Source organism: Anabrus simplex, chromosome 1 (assembly GCF_040414725.1).
Source record: "Anabrus simplex isolate iqAnaSimp1 chromosome 1, ASM4041472v1, whole genome shotgun sequence".
NCBI lineage: Eukaryota > Metazoa > Arthropoda > Insecta > Orthoptera > Tettigoniidae > Anabrus > Anabrus simplex.
In genome coordinates, this window is record NC_090265.1 from 321,826,315 (window position 1) to 321,841,767 (window position 15,453).

At 33.7% G+C, this 15,453-nt stretch overlaps 1 protein-coding gene across 2 annotated transcripts in view; it reads right to left on the reverse strand.

The window, feature by feature from the left end:
- Positions 1-6,515: 6,515 nt before the first annotated feature.
- The window catches only part of LOC136856750 (putative fatty acyl-CoA reductase CG5065), a 616,710-nt gene continuing 607,772 nt past the window's right edge, over positions 6,516-15,453 (reverse strand). For both annotated transcript variants that reach the window (XM_067134841.2, XM_067134842.2), the window contains one exon: positions 6,516-8,531. In XM_067134841.2, the coding sequence (XP_066990942.1) occupies positions 8,459-8,531 (73 nt within the window). In that variant the 3' untranslated portion in view covers positions 6,516-8,458. The remainder of the gene's footprint in view (positions 8,532-15,453) is intronic.

Below are 15,453 nucleotides of genomic sequence, written 5' to 3' on the forward strand. Positions count from 1 at the left end.
AAAGTGGTAAGGAATGGTAAAGACTTGCTATATTATAACAGGGAAATAAAGAGACTAAGATGTAAGAAGAAATTAAAGAAACTTACTAGGAAACTGAATCTAGCAAAGAATAGCATATCAAGCATAATTGGCAGTCATATGAATTTTAGTGAAGAATGGAAAGGTATGTATAGGTACTTTAAGACAGAAACAGGTTCCAAGTAGGACATTCCAGGAATCATCAATGAACAAGGGGAGTATTTACAAAAGGCAGAAGTATTCAGTCAGCAATATGTAGAGATAGTTGAATACGAGGTAGGGGAGGTGACTAATACTAACGAAGTATTGAAATTTACTTACGACAACAAAGATATTTACAAAATGATACAAAATTGAAATCTAGAAAAGCAGCTGGATGAAATTTATAACACTTCCATGTATATACTAAAAGCATTGGATTGGGATATAGTACCATATCTGAAGTACTTATTTGATTACCGGTAGTTTGGATGAAGGAGCTATACTAAATGGAGAGTTGCTATAGTAGTCCCTATGCACAAAGGAAAGGGTGATAAGCATAACACAGATAATTACAGGCCAGTCAGCTTGACATGCATTACATGTAAGCTTTGGGAAGGCATTCTTTCTGATTATGTTAAATGTATTTTTAAAATTACTACCTGGTTTGATAGAAGGCAGTTGGGGTTTAGGGAAGATTATGCCAGTGAAGCTCAACATGTAGGATTCGAGCAAGATATAGCAGGTACTTCAGATTCAGGAGGTAAATGGACTGTATCGTGATTGACCTATCTAAGGCATTTGATAGGGTAGATCATGGCAGACTACTAACAAACATAATGTCAATTGGACTAGACAAAAGAGTCACTGAATGAGAGACTACAATTCTAGAAAATAGAACTACCGGGTGTGTTGGCCGTGCGGTTAGAGGCGCACAGCTGTGAGCTTGCATCCAGGAGATAGTGGGTTCAAATCCCACTGTTGGTAGTCCTGAAGATGGTTTTCCGTGGTTTCCCATTTTTACACCAGGCAAATGCTGGGGCTGTACCTTAATTAAAGCCACAGCCGCTTCCTGAAGGCAGTATTAATGGACCTTTATGTTTTCTTATATAATAATGATATGAGTTGATAACTGGAATCAGAGATAAGGTTTTTTGTGGATGATATTATATTGTATAGAGTAATAAACAGTTTACAGGATTGTAAGTGACTGTAAAAAAGACTTGACAATGTTGTGAGATGGAGAGCAGGTAATGGTTTGGTGGTAAACAGGGTTAAAAGTCAGGTTGTGAGTTTCACCAAAAGGAAAAGTCCTCTAAGTTTTAACTACTGCATGGATGGAGTGGAAGTAACTCATGGGGAATACTGTAATTACTTGGGTGTTATAAGGAAAGATGTTCATTGTGGCAACCACATACATAGGATTCCAAATAAAGGTTAACAGATCTCTTCATATGGTTATGTGGTTATTTAGGGGTTGCAGTAAGGATGTCAAAGAGAGGTCATATGTCACTGGTAAGACCCTAATTAGAGTATGGTTCCAGAGTATGAGACCCATTATTACTTTATTCAAGGACTGGAAAAAGTCCAAAGAAAAGCAGGGTGATTTTTGACAAAAGAGTAGTGTTATGAAAATGTTGCAAACATTGGGCTGGGAAGACTTGAGAGTAAGGAAACGAGCTGCTCGACTAAACAGTATGTTCTATGCTGTCAGTGGAGAGATGGCACGGAATGACATGAGTAGGTGAATAAGGATGAGTGTAGTTTTAAAAGTAGGAAAGATCACAATATGAAGATAAAGTTGGAATTCAAGAGGCTCAATTGGGGCAAATATTTGTTTATTGGAAGGGGAGTTAGGGAATAAGTTACCAAGGGAGATGTTTGATAGATTTCCAACTTCTTTGAAATTATTTAAGAAAAGACTAGGTAAACAAGTGATATGGAATCTGCCACCTGGGCGATTATCTTAAATGCAGATCAGTGATGATTTGTTGTTTGACTTTCCTCTAGGTATGATAAAATCGGTAATAAAGCACCACCAGTAAATCTTATGGAAATATCTGTTTTCTCTTTTGCTTAGATAGATACTGGCCATTCATAGTTGAAAGCCAGAGGACGTAACAAACACACATTATCTCTAATAAAGCACCTGATTTGTTTATTTCTTTCTTATTCTAGCAACATCAATAGTAAAAATGTCATCCTGGGAGAGATTTACTTCTTTCTCTTCTTTTGATTTCTTCTGGTTCATAAATTAAGATATTCAACAATTAAGAAGAAATATATGTATTTAGATAAACATTCAAGCTATAAAACTCATAGAGTTGAAATAGAAGTTAAATCAGAGTAAAATGAATGAAATTGGCCTAATGTGGTATTGCATTGATGGTTGCTGAATGTGCTGAGTAACAATATTCCTTTCTTTCTTTTCTGACTTGTGTAGATAACAATGCAATAACTGAATTTCCCATTCAAATATGTAAATCTGAAAAAGAAGAATCAGAATGCTCAGGAAAGAAAAATATTAGCCATGATTTGAAAATTGTTTCTGGAAGAACTGAAAGATCTTGAGTTACAGTGTGTGATGTAGGATGGTGATTTTGTTGCAGTTTCAGGGGACCATAATATCTAAGTTTACAAGATCCAATAAACAATCTTTTTATAACATTTGTCATGTAGTTAATAATACAGAAATGATTCCATTTTATGAATAAAATAGAAAGTTTGTTACCGTACAGCAGAAGCCATTCCTTTATGGTTTTGACTAAGTCTATAACTCTGAGGTTCTTCAGTGTGTTGAAACTAATTCAGGATACATAAAATTAGAAAATACTTGAAAAAAAAAAAAACTTAATAACAGATTATACCTGAAAATGAAGCATTTTTCTTGAATTAGATTCAATAGACTGAAGAACCTTACGGTTATAGATAAAATGGAAGGTACAATAACAGTTGTTTGGTCTTCTAAGACTTCAAGGTGGGATTTTCTTTCAGCACAGATAATGGGATATAAAAATAATATGTAAACAGATGTAATCACGAGATACATCAGATGTATTTTAAGAGAAATTATCTTTTTGTTCATTTTGTTATGTTTTTCACTAGGTACCATATACGGTACAGTATTTGTTAATATTTTACTCCCTGAATTCTCAAAGATAAAATTTGAAGAGAAAATTGATATAAAGCAGTTGCAAGTGTATATACAATAATTTATTATGAACTATAATAATTTTATTCGTTTTATGTCCTACTAACTACTCTGGTGATGTTATAAACGAATAACTCTGATATTTTATCCTGAAATATTTAAATGCTGAGAATTCAAAGAACTTGAATGTATGGAAATAGCTTCATTAATTTAGGCCTATTCCATAACTTGTAACAAATTAATCATTACTACAGTAGAACCTCCGTATCCGAAACACATTTAACCGAAAAACATTTTAACCGAAACAATCAGAATTTGTTTTGGTTAAATTACAAAAATGAATTAAAAAACATAAGTTATGTTATTCTGATGTTCTGCTAATGAAATGGTGGCCTGACATAGTGGCCATTAAAGGATGGAAAAAGAAAATATAAGACTTTTTCCGAAAAAAATAGTAGGGCCTACTGTATATTTGCAGTACGTGCACTATCGAACATCGTTTTGTTTTGTAAATACAGTTGAGCAGTTTGGGTTTCCAGTATTAAAATACTTTGTCAACAATGTACTATATATGTAGCATATTACCTTCATTTACTTTCATCTAAACCTTCAAAAACAATTCTTAACCTCTAAAAATGACATTCAATTATTATCCAAAATTTTGATAATCCAAAACCCCCTTCCCTCCCTTTGTTTCGATTAACAGTGATTCTACTGTATTTTAAAAATTTCTTTACAGCATTAACAGCGATTAAATTTCAGCTTTCATATCCTTCTACCATATTGGTGCTAGCAAAATCCATGCATGCTGACATGCCTTCATGATCTGCACAGAAATGACTTCATTTTTGTTGTTGACATGATCAGCAATCACAATAGTTAAATGAGGTACTAGACCACTATGGTGATAAGAAGCGTTAGACCAGCCAAACGACTGATTAAGCAGTGTCATAATAATGTCTAGAAACTGAAGGAGCAAACACGGGCAGGAACACATTTTTCCTGCATGCACTTTAATACATACATTAAATAAGTCTATCAGACAGAAAATAGCCATCATACTAAGTCTAAAGTAGATATCAACCCATATCATTCCTCATAATACCTAAGAACAAAGAACTGAAAGTAAAACACTGTATGATCAACATCCTCCAAAGTCTCAGTGAACGTATCACATTCCAATGGGTTCTATCATGAACTGGAATGCAGTTAATCTAGCCATAAAAAGAGCCACAATAGTATGACAAGCTAAAATGAAATATCAGTAATATTCTTATCATCATTACATAATGGATCAACGTAGAGAAAATATCAAGAAACAGCATGAAAAACAAGTCAAGAGAAGTACAAAGTGGACTAGTTATAAAATCAAACCACAATCATGACGCAGGACTGATGTTTACTTCATCTTAAAGAAGGTACACTGAAAATTAGAAAAATATTTCAATGGTATTGTTTGTTTTCTTGAGAGACCAAATGAAATAAAATCAAAAGTTTATTATGTGCTTGAAATTAATAATGATAAACAGAAAGACTATCTAGTCCCATCAAAATTCTATGACAGAAGTGCATGCAGACAAGTAAAGTGGTAGACCTTTTGTTTGGTTTTAAGATTTATTACAGTAGCATATTAAGGAATTTTCACTGATGGGCCAAAATCAAACAAGTGTCAAATCCTTTATCCACTCCATATGCAATATTTGCTTATGATCTACTGTAGGTCAAGATATTAATATGATTTTATTGAATACAATGTGAAATGCATGTGCAAACACAGGTTTTGTAAGAAGGATATTATTATAATAATACCGATAATAATAATAATAATAATAATAATAATAATAATAATAATAATAATAATAATAATAATAATAATAATAATAATAATAATAATAATAATAATAATAATAATAATAATAATAATAATAATAATAATAATAATAATAATAATAATATCATCTAGGTTAAGATATTGTACTAACAACAACTCTCAGCTGTTATAAATCATTCATCACTGTTCTTTATACCTTCTTTAGTTCTTACGGAAGAATACATCCCATGCGATCCTCCCAACTTGATTTGTCAGTGCATGGTGGTATCTTTTACTCTTCTTATTTTGCCAGTATTCCAAATAACAATAAATTATTAAAAAGGAAGACAACTAATTAAAATAGTTTATAAAGAAACATATGGATACAGTTGGTTAACAAGAATACTGAAATATACTTTTAACACTTTCCCCTCTATGCGCAAACACTCCCGTTCGTACAAAGCCTGAGCAACATTTGTTTTCACTATTAACTGTTTGTATTACAGCAGGTTTTTAGTTTAAACGAATGACACTCGTTCATTGTGTTGCGTAGAGTTTCAACTACTTACAAGAAAAGAAAAGAGCATCTATTGGAAACTACTTGTGCTGGTCATGACTACATGTAGTAATTGGCCACTGTTAGGCAGAGCTTTGAAGAGTTAAATATCTGCCAGCAAGATGTCCAGCAAAGACATTGTAGAGATTTTGATCAATTCTGGATAAGAAATGGAAGATAGTGATCCAGACGATTATATTGTAGCCACGTAAGATATCTGTCTTTTCCTATTTCCCATTTGTGTCATAAATTTTCCTATGCAAACAATAATAGAAGTTTCTTTTTATTTTCAAAAAGTACACTTTTTTCAAAAAATTATTTTAAGGAAATTTCTTGTAAAATATTTAAAGATAAAATACCTCATTGGAAAGGAGGAAATATGATTAACCTAAACAGAAGTACAAGGTAGTAATTAATTTCAAAATATTTCAGTAAAAATAAGAGTATAACACCAAAAAAAATTTTAAAAACTTCCAGTATTGTCATGCCAAGCACAATTAAAATGAGTAGTGTGGAAAGTGTTAAAAATGGCAAAAAGCTAAATTTTAGCTAAAATAATACATCCATATCATGTGGTAAAGTGAAAAATAAACCCCTGGGTTCACCAAGTATAATTTATTTGTAATAAGTACTGTGCCATTTATTTTCTAGTATGTTCTTCATTTCAAAAGTTAGTTCAAGGTTTCTTGATACCAAATACTTCAATGAGTTTAACATGTAGGTGAGAACCACTTCACTGGACACTGTATATAACAATTTGTTTAGGTACTTTAATAAAATCATAAACTGCTAACTTAATGGGAGTTACCCGATCATGGAATAGCAGAAACCTAAATAAAAAAAATAAAAAAATAAAACTCACCTTGGTTCACTGACAACCTCAACTGGTAAGGCCCCACTTGCAATTGTTACTTTTTGTATGCTAATATGTGAAATTTATCAAAAAAGTTAATAAAGGATACTGAGGGTTCAAGAGTTCAGTCAATAACTTGTACACAAAAAAACTGATTGCTTGTTGATTTCACACATACATTTACATACAAACATCCTTACATCAGTAGTGTTTTATAAGAATCTCCTCTTCTGGCTTAAATTTGGTGCATTCCTGTAATATTTTACAATTTCTGTATGTCTGAAGATACTCATTTTAGTGGCAACTTCTTCAGCAATATTTCTTTCTTATCCAAGCATTTGATCTAGTCCCTTCTTTTATTTTGTTAATGTATGGCATGTGAAAACATTTAGCCGATAGGGTAGTTCTACTACTGAGTTAGATTGTATCACACACTTCATGTGAAGAAAGTTGTATAATGAACGGTTAAGAAAGTGTGTGCAGAAAAAAAAAAAAAAAAAGGGAAAACAGTGAAGAATGTTCAATACTTGTCTTAAATGAAAAATGCTGTGTAATGTATGGTTGAAACAGTGTGTACAGGAGACATAGAAGTAAGGTGCTGTGTGACCAATATTAATGAATTTGATCATGGTACAATCAGAAAACGTGTAAGCGACTATCCCTTTCTGGAAGTGTTCCAACAATCAGGAAGCTGTAAGCAAGCATTTGAAACAGCACATCTTTCATTTGACAGAAACATTCTCAACAACTGTTTAAATGGCTATCATTATTGATTTTATGTTCCAGCAATCTAAGCCGGGTGTATTATTCTTAAAAGAAAAGGTTAAGCTTCCAAAAAAAAAAAAAGTAAGTAGCAAGTAAGGAAACCAGTAAATAAGTGACAAAAATTCATTTCTTATTTCGCCACAGGCAACAGCTTGGCAATTGCACTCCTATTTCATGGCTGAAGTCAACCAATACCTCCCTACAACAGTAGAGTAAAAACATTTTTGTGATCTCATACAACTATCACTTTCTTCCTTATCTTCTCACATTGTATAAGGTTGAGTCAAATGTAAACCTTAAAAGTGAAATAAAAATTTGAAATATCACACCAGGTTCTGTCTATCGGCAGTACTGTTGCAAAGGCCTTAAAAAATCCTACCGGTGGCAGCACCATGCAAACAAGCAAATGTCATCTAACTAGCAGTATTACTAATAGTCGCCTCAACTTGACAGGCATGAAAGAACAACTGTGGTCTGTCATTCAGTTTTTAAGTAGTGAAGGTGTGAAATCAAAATTCATCAGCAAATGCTGATTCAGTATTGCCATGCATATTTATCACAGCAACATGGCAATGCTCCATCCCACACCATCCATGCAACAGCTGCAACCACCCAAGACCTGCATTTTGAGTGTACTCCACATCCACCATATTCATCAGACTTTGCCGCTAGTGATTACCACTGTTTGGCCACTCGAGGAGGCAGTAGAAGGAAAAATGTTCTGTTCGGATGAAGATGAAGGATGAAGGCAGTGCATGAGTGGCTGTGCAGACAACTGAAGGTTATTTTCTAGAGGAATCCATGCACTCTGTAAATGCTGGAGGACTTGTATTGAACATAAAATAGAAAAATTATACAGTTATGTACCACTGTTGATCAATAAACTAAACTAAAGAAAATATTTAAGGTTTTCCATTTGACTCACCTTTGTATTAGGGCAACAGCTTGCAACATAAACAATCTGAAATCTTTTGGTGCAGGGACAAGATGAAATGAATGGATAAAAACTATGCTGTCTTCCTTTCTCTTCTTTTCTAACCTGCTCCAGTACCCTGATCCTTGTGACTTTATTTTACATCAGATTAGCCTGCATCAACTTTGTTTCAAGTAAGAAAATAAAATGTTGAGAGCAAGCAATGAGTGGAGCCTGAATAAAGGATTTAGCTGCAATATTTGATTCTTCAGGAAAGTACATTCTTGGTCCCTGTTCGTCAAAATCTATGGACCATCAGAAGTACTACACAACTTGTGTTTTCCGAGAAAGTACTTTTTACACCTGTATAAACAAAATTAAATTATTTAATAACAGCACACGCAGCCCGTAGATCATCTGAACTTTGCAATCTGTAGTAAAAAGACGACCGTCAACACCTGAGTTAGCCGATGTGCCCAGTATAACCTGGAAAGAGGAAAGCACTGAGTAAGAATACAATAAACTGAGATCATTTCAGACATAACATATTCAATCACATGGAACACAACTTTATTTTCTATATAAAAAAAGCAGTCTCCATACAGACCATGATAGCCCTTGTAGGAGTAAACACTTTTCTAAATATGCATTCCCATAAATAAAGGATTAAATAAATTGCAAGATCTATGCATACATGAGGGTCATTTTGTCAGGGCTACTGTTTTATATCAACTGATAAAGCAGCTAGGGTTGTCAGGCTTCCCAATTTTGGAGGGGTTTTCTGACATTTAGATGATTTGTGGCAGATTTTCCTGCTTCTTAACTGAAGACAAACATTTCCTGAATTTTCCCTATTTATGATGACAAACTTTTAAAATTAACATTTACCTGTTTTAATTTGGTGCAAATTAATTATGGCTAATTCACTGGAATAAATGATTTTATGTCATAACTTCCAGGTCTAGGTACTAGTAACTGAATGGCTACTCTCTTTGATGAATCACAAATGATCAGTAAAGCAGGAACAGATGCTCAATTCATCTAATGAAATCAGAATTATAAGTGTGTGTAAATTCCAAACTAGACTGCAAGGATTTCTATAATGTTATAAAAACTGATGTATAGATAAAAGTTCTAAGTGATGCCATATTTTCAGAAATATCTGAACATTAATCCAGCTCAGGTAAAGAAATAATTCATATCTGAGTGTATTATGTACATTTACCGCTTTTGTATACCGGTACTTCCATTCATATAGTAGTGTAATTTTGACAATGCAATATCTTGATAAGATTGCACTATATGACTTACTAATTAAATTTTCTTAAGAATAAGTATCTTTCATAACAAAGTAACCACCTTTTATCTCAAGAGTATTATGGATGAGGAATTTCAAATACTAAAACGTGTTTGTTTCCATAAGGAATTCCCCTACTTTTTGTGAAAAATATGTGGCAAACCTTAAAGAGCAATAATGTAAATCTACTGTTTGTCTTGTTCTTCTCAGCCAACTTGGGTCTGGGTAGAGGAGCTAATGAGAAGGGGCAACTGAAAACCATTAGGCTAAATAGAAGTCATTATTTTATTATGAATCTTGCACAATCTCTAAGGCCTGTTGTAAAATTCAGAATACTGCCGTATGTGTGGATAATTCCTGCACAGTCCATTATCTGTCTCCTACTAAGTACTTTTTGATAACGTGCCACTGACACCTTAATATGAGTGGATAAGGGACATCCACTCTGTGACAGTTTAACAGCTGCTATGTGTCTATGTGTGAAGGCCTCAATAGTTTCATATGAAATAGCACTATCACCCAACAGTTTTGTGAGTTCCGCATGACACTGACATGCATTTCTGCCTCAGAGAGCTGCAATTTTTACATGTGACCACTACTACACAGTCGGTAGAACACCACTTTTCATGCATTGCTTCCTAGCCATCAATGCACACAGATGCTATTAGTTGCCTGCATTCAATAGTGTGTGACACAGGTTTTCATATGTACCATACGCAGCAGACACTGAAATGTTATTAAATTACCTTGCTAAAGTATGTGTCCAAAATGTGTTACATCACATGCCACACATCTATATATATAAAATAACATGTCCTGACTGACTGACTGACTGATCATTGCAAGTTATAAATCTCATTATAAAGCCGTATTGGAATTAAGAATTAGAAATTGTTACAATAATTAAAACCACCTTTCCAATACTTAGTAGTCCTTTAAATTTAAGATAAAACCATTAACATATATTAAAAATAGGACATTTTTCGCTCATGCTTTGTGAGCATCATCAGCCAAAATAACGTCATTCAAAGTATATACAACGATATTGTTGTAATTAGTTTTATCGATTTATTAATAGACGTTTTTACATTGTATGTACTGGGATCAGGGCCCTGACCTACCTTGAATTAAGTTATTTTGGCTGATGATGCTCACAAAGCATGAGCGAAACATGTCCTATTTTTAATACATGTTAATGGTTTTATTCTAAATATAAAGGATTACTAAGTATTGTAAAGGTGGTTTTAATTATTGTAACAATTTCTAATTCTGATTCATCATTGCCGAGCCAAAACTACTGGACATAATGAAATGAAATTTTGAGGACACATTTATATTACAATGTAGGTGCTCGCTAAGGGAGGATTTTCGGATATTCCGTCACTAAGGGGGTGAAAAGGGGGGGGGGTGAATTTTTGAAATCTATATTTCAAAACTTTAAAAGTTTACAGATGTAAAAATTGGTATTTAGAATCTACTCTAAAAATAAAGAAACATGTATTTTTTTGTTTTCAGAAAATCCCAATAGGAGGGGTGAAAAAGGGTGAAAAAGGGGTTGAATGCCTTTAATGAGGATACTTATATCTCAGAAACTGAAGATATTACAGACCTGAAAATTTGTATTTGAGACCTCCTTTAAAAATAAAGAAACATGTATTTTTTTTTTGGAAAATCCAATTAATGGGGGGTAAATAGGGGAGCGAATTTTTAAAATGAGTGTATCTATATCTCAAAACTTTAAATGTTTACAGATGTAAAAATTGGTATTTAGAATCTCCTTTAAAAATAAAGAAGTATTTTTTGTTTTTGGAAAATCCAATTCATGGGGGGCGGGGGGGAGTGAGGGGGGTGGAAAGGAGAGTGATATTTTAAAATGAGTGTATTTATATCTCAAAACTTTAAAAGTTTACAGATGTAAAAATTGGTATTTAGAATCTCCTTAAAAAATAAAGAAACATGTATTTTTTTGTTTTGTTTTCAGAAAATCCCAATAGGAGGGGTGAAAAAGTGTGAAAAAGCAGTTGAATGCCTTTAATGAGGATACTTTTATCTCAGAGACTGTTACATCTTCAGTTTTTGAGATATCAGTATCCTCATTAAAATAATTCAACCTCATTTTCAGTCACTTTTACAGAAACTGAAAATTGGTACTTGGGATCTCATTTAAAAATAAAGTACACATATTTTTTTGTTTTTGGAAAATCCAATTACTGGGGGTTAAACGGGAGTGACAAATTGGAGTGAATTTTTAAAAAGATAATAACTGCAGTATATCTCAGAAATGTAAAAATGTTTCAGAAGTAAAATTTGGTATTTGGAATCTCCTGTAAAAGAAGAAACATAGGTGATTTGTTTTTGGAAACTCCACTTAAGGGGAACTAAGAAGGGGATGAAATTTTAAAATGAGCATTTCTACAGTATATCTCAAAAACTTAACATGTTACATAAGTGAAAAATGGTATATTTAATCTCTATTACAAGTAAAAAAATATGTATTTTTTTGTTTTCGGAAAAACAACTTTGGTAAGGGTGACTGAAAATGAGGTTGAATTCTTTTAATTAGGATACTGATATCTCAAAAACTGAAGATGTTACAGATGTGAAATTTGGTATTTGAAATCTCCTTTAAAAATAAAGAAATACGTAGTTTATGTTTTCGGAAATCCACTTAAAGGGGGAGGGGGAAAATGAAAAATTAGTTGATATATTTGTATAAAGATACCATTATCTCAAAAACAAAAGATTTTGCAGAAGTGAAAATTGGTATTTGGAAACTGCTTTAAAAGTAAAGAAACACATAATCTCGGAACATCCAATGAAGGAGGGGCGGCGGCGGAGGTGAAAGAATTGAAAAAAATTGAATTGTATGTGTATACTTACATCTTATGAAAACTAAAGTTGTTACAGACGTAAAAATTGGTATTAGGATCTCATTTATTAACAAAGAAAAATGCGTTTGGGAAGGGGAATCATCTTGGGGGGCAGGGATGAAAAGGAGTTGAATTCCTTTTATGAGGACACACATCTCAAAAACTGAAGATGTTAGAGTTGTGATAATTGGTATTTAGAATATCCTTTACTATTAAAGAAACAAGTATTTTTTGTCTGAACATTCATTTGGGGGGCGAGTGTGAAGGGAAGTGAAAAAGAGTGAATTCTTTTTATGGGGATACTCATATCTCAAAACTGAAGGTAACAGGTGTGAACATTGGTATTTGGAATCTCCTTTAAACATAAAGAAACACGCCTTCTTTATTGTCTGGGGGGGTAAATAAAATTAACGGTGGTGGGGTGAAAAAGGAGTTGAGACCAATTGATTTTACTGTTCATAATGTACTTATTCTGATCATAAACCGAACATTTTTAATCTTTCCTGGGTTCGTTTTCAAGAGCCATCTTTTCCTTTGGAGAACTTAAAATTAAATTACAAGTAGATTCTCCTGGCATATAAATAAAAATTTAAACACATTTGAAATAAACGATAAGAATAATATTGACCGTGCAATTGTTCACCTCTATAATAAGATCAATAATGCACGGAAGTATATAATTCGTATCGCCAGAAACCCCGCGCAGTTGCCTACGTGCGACAATTGTTCTGGTCACATTGTCAGCACAGATGTAATTTACCGCCAAGTAGCGGTCTTGCATCTTGCTGTGGTTCCAGAACATCAATAATAATAATAATAATAATAATAATAATAATAATAATAATAATAATAATAATAAGAACAACAACAACCACCTAAATTCAACTAATATCACCCACCGTAATAATAATAATAATCATAATAATAATAATAATAATAATAATAATAATAATAATAATAATAATAATAATAATAATAATAATAATAATAATAATAAATGGTCTGGATCATCGTCAAAATGTACGGACCGCACTGGAAACGGGTCCTGGTCAGGTAATGACTACGAATTCAGTCCGGCCACGGGTTCAGTACCGCCAAGGCACCCAATACGATACCACGCCGGATCTCCTCAAGGATTTGATCCAAATTAAAAATGCTTATAGGAAAAGATGGCAAAGATTTAAGGATCCAAGTGACCGGGTGGAATACCTTGACCTAGCCTGGAAAGTACGAAATTGATTGCTGGAAATAAAGATTCAAAAATGGGAGGAACTTTGTCGTTATCTTTCAGAAAACGAGTCATATCGCAAATTTTGGTGGATTCTCTCAGAAAACGAGTCAGATTGTGAATTTTGGCAGATTATATATAAAACGTTAAACATTCAATTGTAAATTTCAGTATAATACCATAGCGAAGCACGGGTATCTTGCTAGTTGTTCATAAGATATCTGTAGATTATTAATATGTTGATGAACAAAGGTTATCTTCTTGCATAATTCAGGAATATTTGTAGGCGAGACATCTGTCTTGAAAAATGATTCTTTCAACATGCCTCATATATAGGCATCTGGGGCCTTAAGATCTTTTACAATTTGCTTTATGTCACACCGACACAGATAGGTCTTATGGTGACAATGAGATAGAAAGGCCTGGGATTGGGAAGGAATCAGCCATGGCCTTATTAAGGTACAACCCAAGCATTTTCCTGGTGTGAAAATGGGAAACCACACAAAAACCATATTCAGGGTTGCCGACAGTGGGGTTCGGACTCACTATTTCCCGGATGCAAGCTCACAGCTGCGCACCCCTAATCGCACAGCCAACTCGCCTTTGCCCTAAGATCTGGGGAGGAGGAAGGGTATGCCCCACTCTGTATGATTGGAAATAATGGAGTTTCACAAGAAATTAGGCAATCTCCAAAGTTTCCCTGCTGCAGGGAAAGTTACTCCCGCAGGGTACGGGCTGTATTTCCATTTTACTGTAGCCATTGCCATTGGAGGGTTAAGTTTGATCCTTTTCTAAAATCTGTACAGATATTTAAAAAAAAAACTGCAACAGAGAAAAGAAATGAAATATTAGAGGCCATTCGACCTGTGCAGGTTATTGTAAATAAAGATCTTTTATGAATAAATTAATTCCATCCTCTGGTCTATGAATATTAGACAGCTGAAGTAGGGAACTCCCTGTAGGGGTGAAGTACAATGGGAACTCTGAGGGCCCTGGGACTGCTACGGTAGCTGTGAAGGCCCTTGAGGAGCTCTGAAAAGCAGTGGCAAAACGGGCTCTGGTTGAGATGCAGCAGGTCATTATACATGTTGGGTACCAAAATGGGTTAAAAAAAGAAAGCAATGTAAATTATATCTTATAGCAGTTGTATGGTATTATTTGAAGTGATTCCACATACTGTACATGAGTTGATTGTGTGTAAGTACAGACGATATTATGAGTAGAATTTTGTAACTAATATCAATTTATTAAGGATGAGCTGTGTATTTAATAGAAAAATTATAGGTGTAAATTGTATAATACTGTATTTTACAAAAATATCTTCTTTACTTTTTAATTTAAAATTTAGTGCTTGATAATAATGTATTTTTGTGTATCATTTGCCACTGAGGTACACACCTCATTTGCAAATAAAGTGATTTTGATTTGAAGTTTCAGGCAGGACAAAATGGTGCAAATTTCACATGAATGGGGTAATAATGAGGTCTTTGTTGACCATCTGGTCCACTGTTTTTGGATTCTGTGCAACACTCTTGATGAATGACGGATCCAATATTCCACAACGGACATGAAACACCTGTTGGAGGAGTCATCCATTATTCTCTTTTGTGATGATGGTTCTACAGCGTCCCATTTTCTCCTTTCATTTACATATGACTGATACCGTACGTTGCAACTTGTCAATGTCAGCTAACATTGTTCTGTTATTTGGTGCTTCCTTATTAAATCACTCCTAGCACTTTTTTTTTTTTGGTTAGTGATTTAATGTTGCACTAACACATCCAAGGTTTTTGTCTATGGAAGGACAGATAGGTCTTATGGTGACGATGGGATAGGAAAGGCCCTGGGATTGGGAAGGAATCGGCCATGGCCTTAATTAAGATACAGTCTCAGCATTTGCTTAGTGTGAAAATGGGAAACACGGAAAACTATCTTCAGAGCTGTCGACGGTGGGATTTAAACCCACCATCTTCCAAATGCAAACTAACAGCTATGTGACCCTAACCGCACTGC